The sequence below is a fragment of the Embiotoca jacksoni genome, unplaced genomic scaffold, assembly GCF_022577435.1.
Source record: "Embiotoca jacksoni isolate LCO1_2020_lvr unplaced genomic scaffold, fEmbJac1.0.p SCAF_14, whole genome shotgun sequence".
Taxonomy (NCBI): Eukaryota; Metazoa; Chordata; class Actinopteri; family Embiotocidae; genus Embiotoca; species Embiotoca jacksoni.
In genome coordinates this window covers 15284894-15301829 of record NW_027185274.1, presented here as the reverse complement: position 1 = coordinate 15301829, position 16936 = coordinate 15284894, and the positions used below count along the sequence as shown (strand labels likewise).

Here is a 16936-nt window from a genome sequence, read left to right as displayed (position 1 = left end):
CTATTGGCTGTACTGACAGGTGCAATAAGATGCATCCCATACTTTGAGGGAGGGCGAGTCCCGTGCCAATAAAACGCAGCGTGCCTCTCCCATCGGAATGCTGCGGTTAACGGGACCAGATGTCACAGGTCATGTTGATGTTGCACCCCAAAAAAATGCGCCCTGCCAATCTGCATCAATCAGCTTTTCTTTTTTTTTTCTTCTTTTTTTTTTTTTTTTGGAAAATAGAAGAAAAAAAAAAAGATGATGTCAGTGGATATTCATCAGTGTGGAGTAAAATACTCCCGCACCTACTGAGAAATCCCTAGTCAGATCACCATGCAAAATGTCAATCACGGTGTTACATCACTCTTACAGTTTACTTTTCCCCGTCGCTACTTTCTTTCTAAATCCGAAACAAAAATCGAGACTTCCCGGTTTTTTTCTTTCAACCAATGAATATCAACGAGGAAATTACGTGTGACGTTACTTTTCTTTTTTGCTGGCACACCTCTTGCATGCTATCTGAGGGAATCTCCCTTGAATACATATAAAGCCATCTGACAAGGAGGCACCAACTTAGTGTTGCTGATTAACCAGACTCAGTGAAAGGTCTCAAGAAATATGGCAAACTTTAATATCTGTAAGTCAGAGACTCTGTGTTAGGCTGATATATATATTTATTTATTTATTTATTTTTTATTTATTTATTTTTACATATTATCCTATTGTGTTTTATTTTGCAAGTGGGACATCTGAGGGCTCCTGTGGACCCAAAATACCAATGTGTTGATGATTATTTCTCTTTTCATGCAGACTTGGCCAGCTGCGTGCTGCTGCTGACTCTGAGCTGGCGCACATCCACCGCAGTCCCGCTGCCCACTCCGATTACAGACAATAATGCACATTGCTCATCGCTCTTCAAGAGCCTCCTGCTGAATATCCCGGAGCTTCTCGACAGTGTGAGTATCTCTGCCAATTCTGTATTTATGTATCTTTCTTTCTTGCCTGTCCTTTAGCAGTGATTAATAACAGCATTTTGTGCTACAGGTTTTGTGTTATGGCATCACATCTGATAAAGTGGAGCTGAGGAGTGAAACGGAGACCGTGCAGGCTTGCGCACCCACTCTGACTCGGGTAACATTTGTTGATTAATCAGTGGTATCAGTTATTTTTTGCACAATTATTATTAAATCAAAATAAAGATTTGTCTTTAAGAAAAAAAAAATATGATCTTTTTTTTACATTTTTCAAAAATAAAATATATTATGTAAATTATAGTCTGAAGTCTTTTAATGTCAGCTCAGCTGCCTCCAACTTACTAAACACTTTTAATGAACAGTGTACAGTCCAGATCCTGATTTGACCCGTGAAACAAAATTGCCCAACTAACTTCTGTTTAAAATGTTTTCCTCCACAGAACACAAGTTGCATGGTGCAAAGAAATTCATCCTTCAATGAGGTATGCTGTATTTTTATGAAATGCTTTTTAAGATGATCAGATATATTGTCTGTTAATAATTAGTTTGTCAGTATCTGTTTTATTTTTTTTTAAAAAGACTTAACATTTTTTGGGGCATTTTACGCGATACCAATTAAAAAACATATTCTGACCATTTTTGCATTTTCAAAGAGTAAAAACAGATGTCTGATGTTTTTGCTTTTGCTTTTGCTTTTGTATTGACAGAGTGAATGTCAGAGAAACATCATGAAGGACTTGGCCCACTATGACGCTGTTATTCAGTCCTACCTGAACTCCACACTCAGAAGTCCTGAGATAGAAGGTGCACTTCTGGGTACCACTCTGGGAATGATACAGAGCCTGAGGAAGGTGTGTTTATTGTACACGTGTGGGAGAGAGAAAAATATAGAGAGAGCGGGAGAAACTAGCCACGATGTAAAAAACAAAAAGTAAGACAAATCTGCTGGGAAATTACATTTGGAGGTTGCCTGACAAAATCTTCCTTGGTTTACACAGAACTGCTCCCTGAACCCGAACGGAGAGAACGACTCCTCAGAGGTATGTTTCTATTCCTTCTGTTTTGTTTGTTCCCTATTTAGACCTCGTCTTTCAGTCGTTTTTCAAATCCTTGTGCAGACGGAGAGGTTTTTGGTTTTTTTCCAGACATGCAGGAATCTTAGTTTTTCTGCGAAAGTGGCAGCTCACTCCTCTGCATTCACACTGCATCCTTCTCTGCCGTCTGTACAGGAGGACGCTGCCCAGATGTGGGGCGATAACACCTTCAACAACCGGCACAAGATGTGCAAGATACTGAGAGGCTTCCACATCCGAACCATCACCATCAACCGCGTCATAGGCTACATCTCCTCCGGAGACCACAGGAAGTAAACATCCTGCAACCTTGACAACATCACCACTCCTCCAATCAATAGCACAACATTTCTTCTTCTTTAATTAATCACAACTGAACCAGCCGTCCTCGTGATTCACTACCATCACTCACAACTACAGACCAAGTAGTGCTTTACGCCGCTGCACAACTGTCTGCAGGAATACTGCTCAGGCATAAGCTAGCTGGCTCGAGTCCAGCCTCTTCGCTCAGTGATGGCTGAAGGACAGTCAAATGATTGCTAAGGTTAGCTGTGAAGGCCATGTTGGCCAATCTAAATGTATTCCAATATTTGGGGGAATGTATTTATTTAATTTATTTAAGCTCTATTTATTACATTTATTTATTTATTTATTTATTTGATGGACTGTGGTGTAATTTATTATTTATAATAAAGTATTTTCCGTATGAAGAGCCGAAGTTGAAGTGATTCTTCTTTTTTCTTTTTGGTAATTATAGACGACACATTGAAGGAATGAAGTAAAAAGAAACATACAGAAGAACTACGTTAGTTTTATTCAGTCAACATTTGCTTCTTTACCTTAATCCCAAAAGTCTTCGGAGGGATTCTGACATGACAGGAAACAAGTGGAAAGGAAAAAGTACAGACTGGACTGTTGCTTGTATATTTTTTTAAAGAAGCAACCCTATTTAGGGAATGTAAACATTGCTGCATAATATCGACAAAGAAAAGGCCAAAAGGTTCACTATCTTTTCCGCAGAGATGTTGGATTACAGATTTGGTAACTGGAAGATCTCCACATAGAGCTGACAGTGTCATCTTAATTGGTTTTAAGCTCCATATTCGGGAGATAAGCCTAAAAAAAAAAACTTACTCAAATATATATGAATGTTTTCTGTTTTTTAGCTGCATTCAGACAAGTTGAATATTTAAATTCAGCCCTGATTTTTTTTTTTCTAAAGTGTACCAATGTGAAATACACAAATAAGATTTATACACAAGATGTTTGTTACAGTCTCAGGAGGGCAGGAAGTAAAGCCAAGTTCAAGTTAAACAATACATACATAGTTTTGGATCTCTTTCAATTCAATGTAGTTTTAGAGTCATGGCTATCAAAAGAAAGACAAAAAAAACCAACTATAAAACGATGTAAAAAAATAAAAATAAAATGTTTGAAAAAGATGGTAAAAAAAAAAAAAAGTATGTACAAGCATAGTGTGCACAAATATAAAAATGCCGAAGACACCAAAACAGTTCAGTTATTCAGTCCGTACATTTTTGGACAGTCACATGCATCATGTAATGCCTAATTGTTTCATAAAAAGTCCCAAAAAAAATAACATTTAAAAGTGAAACAAAATGCATAGGTTGGATTTTTCCCAGTTTTTGCTGCTGCAACACTGCAGCACCTACATTAACATCAGCTACTGGCTACATAATTAGCTATTACATATCTCAATGACCCCTACCGGTCATTTTAAAGCATCATATTCTGACTACAACAAAAGTACCTTTTGGTACAGTGTGTCTGTTCTGTAGTCATTACAGAACCACAGGTAGACCACATTTGAACAAAATTGGGGAAAATGCCTGTTAAAAAAAGGACAATGGCTCTTTTCACGAAATGCAGAAATACAAACTAATCAGTTTCAAGTTTAGAAAATATTCAAAAGAGAAATAAAAACTGAAGGAAGAGCTGCTGTTTGGTCCACAGGTCAACGCTGCTTTGCTGTATTCCTGAGATCTTTGTTTTTTTTCCTGGTGATGGTTCAGCAGTTGTTCAGCAGCTGATTTAATTCATATCCCTTTTCACTTAGCTGCTCGATTATCCATCATATCTGAAAATACATACACCAAAAACAAAATAATCAATTGTCTGAACTACATACATGTGTCGTGTAGCTACATTAGCTACTACATAGCTAGCAGCCAACTGATCTGGCTGAGCATACGTTCTGCACAGCAGAAAAGATTCTGGACCATCCGGTGACATTAAACTTTCAATCTTCTTGCCATAAGAGAAGGTCTTGACAAAAATGTCCTGAGATCTGAATCCGGGTTAGCCACTAGAGTGATATCATGAAACAGTTCATTTAGTCTGACGAGCACCGCACTGTGTAATAATAATAATAATAATAACAATAATCTTATCTTGATGCGCGGCTGACAAACACATTCAACCAAAGCTGTAACGAGCAGCTTCCACGTGAACCGGTGTTATTTAACAGTCATCAAAAGTTTGAGCGTTGGACTTCAGAATGATTTATCAAAATGATCATTATCATTGTAAGTCTGCAGTGTTTTACCTCGCAGCGTCTGATGAACCTCATTTGGTAAGTCATCCAGCTCCTCCACACTTTTCCACAGGTGGTACGCCGTGGCTTCTCCCAGCCGCCGTCTGCTCTTCCACTCCAGCAGCATCTTGTGCTTCTGCATGGTCACATCTTTCTCTGCTGCCTGGATGTCATCCAGATCCTTGGAGTTCAAGTCCAGATAGATGGCCACCTGCTTCCACTCCTTCCCGAGCTGCTTGGCCACCTGCAGTAGCTGCTTCTCTGACATTGCTTTCAGCTCCTGACTCCCCGGAGTCATCACAGTTTTCATTCCATCTGCAGGAAAACACAAACAGGTGTCATTTTGCTATTATTTTAGACAGACGTGCATCTGGAAATAGTGCAGGTGTGGACTGTTGACCAGCTTGTGGCAAAACAAGGTTGTGCCTGAAGTTCTTCAGAAATCAGTAGTTAAAAAAAAAAAAAAAAAAAAAAAAGATGTGGAAAATCACCTGACTCGTCCTGAGAGCGAGGTCTTTTACAGGCGGTTTCCTCCTCTGAGGGGCTGCTGCTCCTCTGTCTGCCTACGAGAGAGATCAATATAATGTGAGTCCACCTGTAGGAGCTGAAAGCAAGTGTTGGGAAACTGAATAAAATAAGGTGACAGGAAGCATACTGTTTGTCCTTTTCCTGGGCTTATTTCCCGTGTTATTCACACAGTCACCTGAGAGAAGAGAGTAGTGGGAGAAACCTAATTACAAACCAGCTAAAAAAAAGCCCAGTGAACATTTTATTTAGTTGCTTTCATTTCCAATGAACATAGAAAGATGTGTGATGAAACTTTTCAAACCAATTCAACCTAGTTTTAGCTTCCAACACCTTGGGTGTTTGTTTAAGCCTGCAGTATCTTGAGTAAGAGATAAAATGCACTGGTACCTTCTCTGATGGTAGCGGACCATACAGTCTCCTCGGTGTTAGTCTCTATGAGAGACAGTGTAAAAGGAGGGGGCTGCTCAAAGAAAGCTTCAAAGTAGCCTTTCATCTTAGTCACTGCAAGGGTGAATTTCAAGGCCTGCAAAGCGACGCGTGAACAGAATTTAGTTGTGTAGTCGGTGAGTAATGGACCCAAAATGTTTCTTCTCGCTCGCTGATGAGGATGATAATGCTGCAGCCAACAGTTGCACTATAACCGTGTGTTTATAGTTTCAAAACATCAGAATGACTCGCAGCGAGCAGCCACACGTGCGTATAACGCAAAGAGACGCACCTGAGGTTTGATGTCTCCCTCCGGCTCGCTGAGGAGGCGATACGTCCCCTCGTACAGTTTACACGTGGGAGGCTTGTCTATCTTGATGTAACGGTTCTTGTAGCCTCGGACCTGTTTGCTGACATCCTAGTTCACGTGAAGACAGCAGAAAGACAAAGAGGAGGTCGAGGCTCCGTCAGTTTCTTCACGATGACAACAAACGACTAAGCTGAAGGCATCTCGAAAAAAAAAATAAAAATAAAAATAAAAAAAAAAAATCAAGAGTCCAGTTGTGGTGAATGACTGCAGGCCAGAGCAACATAATGTGATCATAGGAAGCGATCATATGGGAAAAGATTATTAACTGTACTTTTTTTTTTTTTACAATAAACCTACTCTGATTATTCACCAGCTGAATCCTCCTAACCACACACGCTCTCAAAACCACAGACACACCCCTACTGAGAGATTTCATCAGAACAAAGAAGAGCTTTAATATCATGTCAGACTCAAGTGATGCACTTATATGGAGAGCAATGAGACTCGGGGTGGTGACAAATGGATATCATATGATTTATGCATAAAACTATTTATACTTGAATTCTCACAAATGCTTGTTCCAGTCATCACACAAATACTGTACCAAATAATTTGAATACGTGGAAAACAATTTTACAAATAGGTACATCACAACCTGAATAAATATGGATACTTTAATATCCTTAACTTGAACTTCACAGATCTGATCATTTTTGCTGCTTGCATATAAAAATATTTGTGACATTCTTTAATAACATGTTGTTAATTGGGCATGGATCACACAGATAACGTTACATTGGTGTGTGGAGTTTTAAGATGCGTTCAAGTGTTGGGACATTTAGACTTTCAGTGAATTAATGTGTAATGATATATAAGTGGGAAGATGTTTTTCTAAATAGACAAATGATCTCATCGTTCCCCGATTAGAACACATACATTTGCCAACTACATTCTTTACACAGTAGCATCTAAATGTAAATACGTAGTTTAAATAAGATACTTCTCGGTGGTGGGCTTGATGTTCTTCTGGGAAACAGCCAGTAAAGAAAAAAAGCGGATTACTCGGTTGTTGTGTTGACTGCGACACAATTTTTTTGAGTACCCAAAAATATGCACAAATCATTTTACACCTTATGGATTTGGCATTTGTGACCATTTTGAGTGTCATTTCTCTCCTAATACCAGTGATCATATGTATTATACAAATATGGAAATCAGCTGCCTATGAAGTGTGAAAAATGAACAAAAAGTGAAAGTAACATTTTTCTTTTAATTCTGTGGTTTGGTTTCTTTTACTCATATCTGCAAAGGTAAGGCATTTTGCTGGGGTTTTAGCATGTTTGAAAGTTCAGATTGAAAAACATGGCGAGTAACGATGGCCTCATGAATGGAATGTTTCTTTGTGCTACTTCTGCAAGGAAGGTATTTCCTTACAGCACAGGAAGGAAATTCACAATTAAAACACAAAATGTGCTACTTTTAAGAAAAGTGTAGCCCATTGCAAACAGTTTTATTTCCACATACATAAGAAATGTCTTCAGAAGAGATGTGAGCGTGTATGTATTCAGACACTCAAACATTAACCTTGTAAACACTGTATTCAGTGATGGAACTGTGAGATTTCGTCACCATCACCGTTGAGGAACAGATACTGAAATTCAACTCGTTCCTCAGCAAACACGCAGGATTCTTTTCTCAATCGCCGCACTCGCGTGTAAAATTGCCAGAGCATCAACAGATTAAGAAGCCTGCTCGAACAGATATTCAAAGACAAGTCAAATATGGAGTAGGAAGTCAACTTGAAGAACACTTGTAACAATGAGGAGTTTTACAGCATTCATGAGCGGATACCTTGGTGTCAGACAAGTTGTTGATAGCCAGGTAGACGTGGAAGCTGTAGATGTTGTTGTAACTGCCGAGCTGCTTGTAGACCAGAACCACCCCGTGGTGCTCCACATCCTTGCTGGTCTGAATGATGGGACCCACGGGCGACAGGGACGTCACATTCCACTTCACGTGGCTGCCCGAGTGGTCCACTGTCGGCTCGATGAACGGACGGTTGGCCTTTATGTGCAGGACACTGAATGTCATTTCGTTGTCTGGATCTGCGTCAAGATAATAGAGAAAAAGAAAGATGAATACTCCTCATTGAACCATTTTACACACGGATCCTTTTTAATGTGGCGTAACTGCACTAATTCATGTAATTATTTCTTGTGCTGAGGCCATAAGATGGATGATATCTTATTCATCCAGAATTCTAGCTTTATTTTCGCACCAAAATCAATTAGTCAAGGAAGAGTGAATTGTTATTTTAAATGGTGAAATTAAAGTTTTAATTACATTTATGACATCCTCCAGGTCATATCTTAGTTGGCGATGTTCATAACATCATCTTGTGGGCCAGGTCAACGTCTCAAATTAACAATCATATGTTAAAGACAAAAAAAACACAGGCCCGAGACAGCAATAACGGTCTCACCAGCCAGGCAGACGGAGTGAGGGAACTGGATGGACTTGAGGACGGACGCCTCCTTGTTGACCGTGTCCACATTGAAGATGGGTCCAGCCAACTTCCAGGAGTCCTGCAGTAACGCACCAAACTTGGACCAGGATAAGACTGAGTACCGCACCAGAACCCGCTCGGACGCTTCGAAAACCAGGCCTGTGACCGAACACTCATACGTGCCCTCTCCTTCCAGCTGCACCCTAGCACACACGCACACAAATATACACACACACACACACACACACACACACACACACACTCAGTGATTGTGCTCGTTATCAGTATGAATGTGCTGCGGAGACACAACGTCACACTCACTGTAACTGTCCCTTGGAGATCCTCCTGGGGGTAACGACCTCATTGCCGTGGCTCTGTCAACAGCACACACAGCTTGTTTATTTACTTGCACGATAATAACACGTAAAAAAACTGAAAGAAGTAAAAATGAGGACGGAATTAAGGCTTCTCAAAGGTCCTCCACAATATCTGAGCAGTGTCAAATACAACTATACAAGTATCAGGCGTTTCAAATCCGCACATTTAGTCAGATAACATTTCTGAGCTCACCTGATGGACGGCTTTGCATTTTTCACAGCATAATTTGAAGTACTTCTCCTCTGTCAGGACGAATGACAACAAAGTCAGCTGACACTATGTGCAGTGTTCTCCAACACATCTTGCTGTGAGCTGCTTACCTTTCCCATTTAAAAGCTCTGCTCCAGGTCCAGCGTCTGCCTCTAGAGGGTGACATCATTCACAGCCACGTTATCATACGAAAATCTTACAGTATATTGCAGTATGTGAAACCTCCGGCAGACGCCCTTCACAAACGGCCCATCGTGTGCCAGTTTTTTTTGGTTGTACGTGAGGGCGGGGCTCAGCGAGGTGTCAAATCCTGAGCTCGGAAAAAGCCAGCACAGCCCGACATTTCTCTGCATAATGATGTAGTATGACAGCCATTAAGATGCGGTTGTGGCTAGAGTTCACCATGACAACAAGCAGACTTGGCGGTCCACATGTATACAACAACACAGTTTGTTAGAATGAGAGCACACCAGTCGCAGGTCTCAACAAACATTTGGTTTCATGATGTGTCTTACTATTTTCAGACTCTTCTGCATCGGCCTCTTCATTGTCTGCGAAGAAAATGAGGGAGATAAATGTAGTCAGGTGTCTCCAGTTATGTTCACTTCATGTCTTACTTATTTTATAGTTTGATTTGGATTATAGGATGTGGTCCTTACCTTCCTCTTCTCCTTCCTGCTCAGCACCGCCTGCTGGTGAGAGTTGAAACACAAGGAGGAAGAGATTAGACAGGAACAGAGAAATTAAAGGTTCAAAATGTGCTCACATATTCCTGAGACTTAAGATGAAAAAGATCAGGCAGTGTCTGTAAATATGAAGCTACCGCCAGCGGCTGGTTAGCTCGCACAAAGAGTGGGAGCAGAATAAACAGCGTGGTTCTGTCAAAAGGTCACAATCTGCCTCACTAATTAAAACTATTTCTCTCATTTGTTCCAACAATGATGACAAGAAGTCACTGCTGCTGGGCCTCATTTTAACCTTCTTTTTGTTGTTGTTTTGTACATGATGTTTGTAATGAACTCTAGTACTTGTAGACAGACTCTTTTTTTTTTTTTTTTTTTACCCTTTGGGACGAAAGCAGTGGATCCGTTTCCGTTTCCATTTTTAAGCAAAACAAAGATCACATTTTCTGCCTGCAGCTTCATGTTTACCATAAAATAATGACTGTATAAAATGTCTTCATCTTACTACCCAAAATGGCAAACCATTCCTTACAGGTATGAGCTGTGATACAGCAGTCCAAAGTGTGTCTCTCACCAGAATCCTCCTCCTCCTCCTCTGAACTCTCCTCAGTGGACGTCCCCGTGTTCTCTGTTCAATAAATCAATATGCAAATGGCCACGTGAGAGAGCTGCAACCTCTGGACTGATTTCCAATTAGTAAAAAGGGATTGATGCCACGAAGGTTTAACTGTAAAGTGTTGTGGTGTGATATTTCTGCTTACCTGAACTAGTGCTGTCGCTTTCCGTCAGGATATCTGTAACAAATCAGTAATTGTTTTGAGGTAAGTGGTCTGTTAAAGCTGAGCAATGTCAACATGTGAGAAAAGGTCCTTGTATATTTCCATCTTATTGCTCACGCCTATGAATACTATTGTTGCTAACCACAGCATCATCACCATTAGGGGAACTACACCACTTCATTAGCACATTTCTGTGGTTATGATATTGCCCGGCAGCTGATGCATTACCAGCTAGAGGTGTCAGGAAGAGTAATGCTACTCAGAGTTTCATATGTTAATATAACCAGAACAGGAACCAGAAACAAATCGCACACGATACTATGTGAAGGGAGAGAACGCACAGATCGTCACACTCTGTTTACTTCTAATATGTCATGCTCCAACTTGCAGAGAAAACCTCAAGTGCTCAACGCTGACATTGTTTCAGACTTTCCTAACATGAGTAAATAAAGTAAAAATAGATTGAAGTGACATACATTTCAGTGTCAGAAAGTAAGAACAGAATAAGAACACAGGTGCAGCCCCACTAAGACCTCCAGATTTAGTTTACTGACAGATTTGTATTCTTTTTAAGTCTTCATTTATATTAGTCATCCAAAAAAAAAAAAAGCCCTGAGCACAGCTGAATTACGCTACCAGCTTTTACCTATGCATCATTCCTCGTAGCTGAACCGTGGCACCCTGAGAAAGAGCCTGTGATAAGTGCCACGCATTAACATTCTGGCACATTTATATGGATGCTTCCATAGGACCTGCTTCGCCTCTCTTCCCAGCAGCAGTGAATGTCCGTGGACTGGGCCATCTGGCTGATTGCCTGGCTGGCTAATGGATGGAGCCCATCCTCTCTGGCACACAGAGTTTTCTATCTTAGACTAACAAGCAGATGCTGCCGTCGCTGCTCTACTCACAGCACCTCCCTCATCAATCTCTCTCCGCTCAATCTGTCTGCTTCACCTCTCTCTGCACCCGCTTCCTCAATTCCTCTCTCCTTGTCCTCATATGCCTCCCATGGCCAATCTCTTTCTCTGCTTCGGCTGCTGCTTCTGCTGCTGCTTCCCTACTCAGCCAGCAGGCATCCCTCTTCTTCACTCTGGCATGGCTGCTGCCCTTCATCAGACTGACAAACAAGGTGGAGAGCAAACACACACACACACAGGTAGAGTTGTGTAAAGCCTCAGAGGTTTGGATAGTATTCACGGGTGTTGCCTGCCATCTGCTGGTCTAAAATCATAGTAGAACAAAGGGCAAAAAAAAAAAAAAAAAAAAAAAAAAAAAGTTAATAGGTTCTATTAGACGTGTCTCCTTAACACAGATTTCCAACAGTTTTCCTTTTAGGTAGCTGGAAGGTTGTTAAAATACTTTACTCCTCACTGATTAAGTCATATACAGAGTTGATTAGCTTGGTCAGACTCTTCATTGATACTTTATGTGGTCTAAAAAATGACTTGGAAAACTTCTTGTGAATCATTTAATACGCATTTCCCCTAATTCAGCCGAAAGCTTATGCGTCACTGGAATCTTTAAGATCTACACTAAAATTGTAAAATGTATGTAAGGTTGGAAAAAAATTTTGGTTGCATGAAAACATTCAAATGATCCCAAAAAAGTTCATACGGTCAGATAAGCAAGTTTTCAGTGTGAGAAAAATCGAGCACCTGTATTAGATCCGTAATCCATACTCCCAGCGTCTTGAGTGGATTTAATATAATTGGTGTAAAAAAAATATATATGTATATTTTTAGAGGCCTCAGGTTGAGAAATGATCTGATATTTCACCAGAAAAAAAAAAAATCAAATATTAAAGAAACTAAATTCTGAAACAGCGAACAACATTTGGTGTATCGGTGTACACTATTAAAACCAAACTCTGAATATGGAAATGACTGTGGGTGCATTTTGCTGCCCTTTAATGCAAATAATAGGAAAAGCAGGGAGGCCAGACAGTGAGAGGAGCCATGGATGGGATGGAATAAAGAAAAGGAGGAAGGGAACCAAAGCAGTGAGAGATAATAGACAGGGATTAACTCTTTTTAAACAATAAAAGGAGTCAGAGCAGGGTGCATTGCACAATCACCGACACAGACAGACGAAGAGCTGCATGGGCACGGTGACAAACTGAAAGAAGGATGAGCAGCAGACAGTGAGAGGAGGGAGAGGGAATGAAAATTAGTTGACGTTTACCTTTTTTATCAGGCGCTGGGACATCTCCGTCTCTGTGGGGCAGAAGAGATAACACTCAGACTACTGGAAATCAAACAGTAGCTCACCATGAACTGCGAGGTTGAAAATGATGGTGCTGAGCTGCCTGCAGCTGCAGGATCTTAGCAGAGCACCACTTCTGCTATTTAACAGGTACAGGAAGTGAATTAGAAAAACAGGAACTCTGTACAACGACTTTCTCACACTTCTAAGACCAAGCCAGCCCTGCGCAATGACAGATGTATCATCCAATCAGCTCCCCAGACACACGTCCAGTCTGACACACTTTCAGAGCCGTGTTGATGAGACTGGAAAGATACCGGGTGGCTACTTTTCCCTTTAAAACAAAACTGCTCCGATTCATACGGACACCTTTGTCATAACGGCGTCAGGCATAGAAAACAAGATTCTTCAACGACTATCTACTTTCAGTGATGTCATTTTCAAAAAACAAAAAAAAAAAAAATTAAAAATAAGATCAAATAGTGTTATGAATTAAATTTTGGGGTAAATTACTGATTCCGAGTAATGTATTTTACACATTACACGAGGACACATCGCATTGCTCTGAGCATTCATTGCAATAATGTGCTTTCACTTATCAAATAATATTCTCATTAATAACGTGACAGTAATTCCAGCCCTGCACAGCAGACCATCAAACACCAGCTCTTCCAAGACTATTCAAAATGTCTGCATATATACACGCTTACACACGCGCGACTGTTCAGGAATGCCGTACATCAAAACTGGCAATGATCCGAGTCAAACAAAGTGCGATCATTTATGGAGGAAGAGCGGAGGAACCTGTTGACGCGGTCGACAAGCGGCAGCACGCCTGAACTGCTGCAGGGAGGAAGAGAGAGAGAGAGAGAGAGAGAGAGAGAGAGAGCCAACCCCACAAGAAGAACGAGTTCACCACCAGCAGGCGTGACAAAGTAAACGCTCTCGTCCTGTTTCTCCCACTCAGAGGTAAAAAAAAAAAAAAAAAAAAAATACACAACTTTGTGATCAAAAGCGAGACGACGGATGAAGAAAACTGAGAGATCAAACCAGAGCGAAAGGGGATCTTTTTTTTTATTTGAGTCTGTGAATCCTGATAAGCAGCTGCGGTTTCCTGTTTTCAAACATCTGCCCAGGAAACACCGTGTTCTCCTCTTCAAGGTCGGCCCGCTGAAAACCTCTGCCAAACTCAGTCACGCCAGCAGCAGCGGCGAGGCTGAGCCTCGTCAGTCGCCGTGGCAATCGCCTCATCCTTTGCGAGCAAAGTTTCACTTTTTCGACGCTCAAATGTTTTCAATCAATGGAAAAACACTCCCTTGCGTGAGTTTTTTTTTTTTTTTTTTTTAAATCTTCCTCCTGACGGGAACCTGTGCGAGGGTCCTCGGTCTTGTTTCCGCTGAGAGATAAACGCCACAACATTCTCGTGTTTCCCCCCACAACGTCCTATAAACACGGTGCTTTGAGCGGAACATCTGCGCGGAGATAAACAACCCGTCAAGTCAGTGCGCAACCAAAATACCGTTGACCTCTGCAACCTTCGGCCATTATTTACTGCTTTCATTTATGTTTATGGCGCCTCGAGGCTCACACCTTTATACAACTATGGTAATCTGACTTTGACCTGCTACTGCTTCTCAAATAAAGTTGCTGCAGGCATTCATTTCTTCTTCGGATGTTTTTTTTGTTTTGTTTTTTTTTTTAAAAGGGCCTGCGTTTTATTGTTCAATTGTTGTTGCCCGGGCGACAGCACAATAGTATTCACTGAGGCATATGAGTCATCAGTATCACCTCACCTGTGTGTGGTTCACAATACGACATCAATAGTGAACAACAAAGAAAGTGATGATCAGACGAGGACTATCCTGAGTTTTTAAAACAGGAAACAAACAAATATAAATGGGACTACATGTTGATTAAAAAAAACAACAACAACAACATGTATAACGTGTTAAACGTGTTTTACAGCATCATCAACCATAATAACAAAGATAAGGAGGAAGTTTAGTGTTTCCATGTGTTTGCAGTGAGGAGAGGGTTAGACGAGACATTAACACTTGTGGTCATTGTCTCTCCTGTCACAGCTGGCAGCGTTTACTAAACGACCCTTCAATTATTAGTGAAAGAGATGTTTGGATCATCATCATCATCATCATTCGCATAAAACTCGCGCGTGCAACTTTCTCCTCAAACAGCATGATTGATGTTGTTGTTGTTGTTGTTGTTGTCGGCGAGTCAACAGCGTGAAGCCGAGCGACAACGTCAACAAAGAGATCTCTCCGGATCCGCGCTGAGTTACAGCCGCCTTTCGTGTGTGCGTTTGCGACCTGAGGCAGCGAGGACTAAGTTAGTGGCATTTTCCCCAATACGCGAAGAGATGAGCCCCGAGCGAGCACTTCCTTGTGCGGACGCCGAGCGACTTCAGCGCTGCGTCCGCTGCAGACATCCAAAACCACCCAAACACACAAACACCGACGCAACGCCCCGAGACTCCCAACACTTCGACCGTTTTCCTCGCGGTGACAAGAAAAAAAAAAAAAAAAAAAGAAGTTTTACCCGTCTTCCAGATGACAAGCAGCACCGCAGCTCGCCATCTCCGCCACCATCCTCTGCGTAATCTACGTTCTGCTGGTCCCCGCCGAGCAGCGGCCGCGCGTAAAAAAAAAAAAAAAAAAAAAAAGCACCTGAACGAAAGGCGACGCGATCCTCTCATCCGCCGATCAGTGTCTCGTTAAAGCTCTGAGCTGCAGTTGGCGCTTTCATGGTCAGCGGTGCCCGAACAACCTTCAATTCGCGTGTCCTGTTAAAAGTCAGCGCGCACCCTAAAGCGTAACGAAGCACGTTGACCCAAAAGAGGAGCTCATTGTTTTCCCCCAATTCCAAAAAGGAAACATGCAAGGCGGGCGGGCTTTGTTCTGCAGCGGGGATGTGGATGTTTCGTTTCCCTTTCGCGGACGCTCGTTTTTTGCGCGCAAGCGACGGAGACGCTGCAGATCGCTAACACCGTGTTGGCGTCAATACTGCGCGGGTCTAAAAACGCGAAGCGGCTTTCGTGATCGGCGCTGCTGCGCAGTTGCGGCGCACCGCGCGGACGCGCGCGAGTGAGCGTGTGGGCGTGGTGAAGCGTCCCGCCTTCAACGCGGCCTTTGTAAATTCGTGTTGATTATTTACAGCCGGACTTTCCAACGTTTTTTTTTTTTTAATACATCAACAATACAATAGTAAATCTGTGATTAAGAGAGGTTTCTGTTACACGCCAATATGACTTAAATCAGCTGCATGTGTTTTCAAATAATAACAGAGGATAAAGTGAAACCAATTAACAATCTCTATATCTAACATGCATACAGCATGGTCTACATCTCTGTTTTGTATCAGTTGATACAGACCCCCCCCCCCTCGCCCCCCCTCCACGCGCCCCACACACACACACACACACACACGCACACACGCACACTGAAAGGAGCAGCCAGCCCTCTACAGTGCAACTAGGTCAATTTGAGCGGGAAGAAATACAAATCCTGCCCTACCGGAAGGTACCACCAGATGTCACATCAGACAACGAAACAACTCGGCAGCAGAACCATCTGGGCCTAAATTATCCCAGAGGCAGAAGGCCCATTCAAACTTGATTCATGTGACTGATGCGTGGACTGATCAGTGTCAGCAAACCACATAGTTGAAGTGAAATGTTAGAGGAATAAAAGAGGGCCAGTATCCATCTATGGCATAAAAGCTGAGTGTCCAGCAGAGAGCAGAAAAGGGAGGGAGAGCTGTCTGAGTGTCTGGGATGTCCAGTGGGAGGAATGACTGAGTGAAGGATCAAGGGCTTTCCTATTGATCTTCAACTCACTGATCTTTTCCCTTTCTCCTCCCTCCATCCACTTGTCCAACTTGACGAATGGATATGTGGTTTGCAGGCAGCAGAGGGGAGAGAGGGAGAGAGACGCCACAGACCAACAGGGATATTATCCAAGTCTCAGAGTCTAAAGGGAGAGATCAACTCCTCTGAGCAAGAAGAGACAGCTCAACATCAGACTCAGTGGCGAGACGATATCCCCAAGACCTCAGGAAACCAGAGGAGATAAAAGAGAGAGCAGTGGAAGAGTGGGGGAAAGGAGAAGAGGACAGGGAAGGTCAGGAGCATGGGTGGATGACAAGACAGGGAAAATATCAAAATACAGGCAGAAAATAAGAAGAGTCCTTCAAGTCATTTGAAATGTGATATTATCACTTGAGTCATAAAAATGAGGCCTTGATATGAACTAGTCTGCTGTAAGACTTGACTCAGCTTGACCTGAGACAAAAAGCTGAGAGGACTTGATCTCAGA

At 42.0% G+C, this 16936-nt stretch overlaps 2 protein-coding genes across 5 annotated transcripts; one reads left to right on the top strand and one right to left on the bottom strand.

Moving 5' to 3' along the window:
* Window positions 1–603: 603 nt before the first annotated feature.
* On the top strand, window positions 604–2751 carry il12a (interleukin 12a). Its single transcript, XM_069147328.1, has 7 exons — window positions 604–622; window positions 796–941; window positions 1030–1116; window positions 1400–1441; window positions 1667–1810; window positions 1958–1999; window positions 2189–2751. The coding sequence occupies exons 1-7, from the start codon at window positions 604–606 to the stop codon at window positions 2327–2329; spliced, it is 621 nt and encodes a 206-aa protein (XP_069003429.1). The 3' UTR covers window positions 2330–2751.
* A 76-nt stretch (window positions 2752–2827) lies between these two features.
* On the bottom strand, window positions 2828–15650 carry LOC138197411 (uncharacterized). Of its 4 annotated transcripts, none has more exons than XM_069148223.1 (17): window positions 15290–15650; window positions 12588–12619; window positions 10389–10421; window positions 10160–10255; window positions 9604–9636; window positions 9460–9495; window positions 9055–9096; window positions 8927–8976; window positions 8678–8730; window positions 8333–8559; window positions 7702–7955; window positions 5833–5958; window positions 5502–5637; window positions 5242–5289; window positions 5078–5149; window positions 4599–4901; window positions 2828–4130 (listed from the first exon to the last, which is right to left on the bottom strand). In XM_069148223.1, exons 1-17 carry the CDS (start codon window positions 15316–15318, stop codon window positions 4102–4104), a joined length of 1599 nt encoding a protein of 532 aa, XP_069004324.1. In that variant the 5' UTR covers window positions 15319–15650; the 3' UTR covers window positions 2828–4101. The 4 variants fall into 4 exon arrangements, with proteins under 4 accessions (XP_069004324.1, XP_069004323.1, XP_069004325.1 ...); XM_069148222.1 differs by lacking the exon at window positions 15290–15650 and adding an exon at window positions 15162–15279; XM_069148224.1 differs by lacking the exon at window positions 15290–15650 and adding an exon at window positions 15162–15279 and having other exon boundaries at window positions 10202–10255.
* Between the last annotated feature and the right edge of the window lie 1286 nt (window positions 15651–16936).

Bases quoted from the DNA above. Each gene is read 5' to 3' on its own strand.
- LOC138197411 (XM_069148222.1), bottom strand. From the start codon at position 15,211: ATGGTGGCGGAGATGGCGAGCTGCGGTGCTGCTTGTCATCTGGAAGAC. The intron at 8,560-8,677 runs GTGAGTGTGACG...CGTGTGTGCTAG, and splicing joins ATCTCCAAGGGACAGTTACA to GGTGCAGCTGGAAGGAGAGG. The intron at 5,959-7,701 runs GTATCCGCTCAT...CACGTGAACTAG, and splicing joins ACAACTTGTCTGACACCAAG to GATGTCAGCAAACAGGTCCG.
- il12a (XM_069147328.1), top strand. The intron at 942-1,029 runs GTGAGTATCTCT...TTTGTGCTACAG, and splicing joins TCCCGGAGCTTCTCGACAGT to GTTTTGTGTTATGGCATCAC. The intron at 1,811-1,957 runs GTGTGTTTATTG...TGGTTTACACAG, and splicing joins TGATACAGAGCCTGAGGAAG to AACTGCTCCCTGAACCCGAA.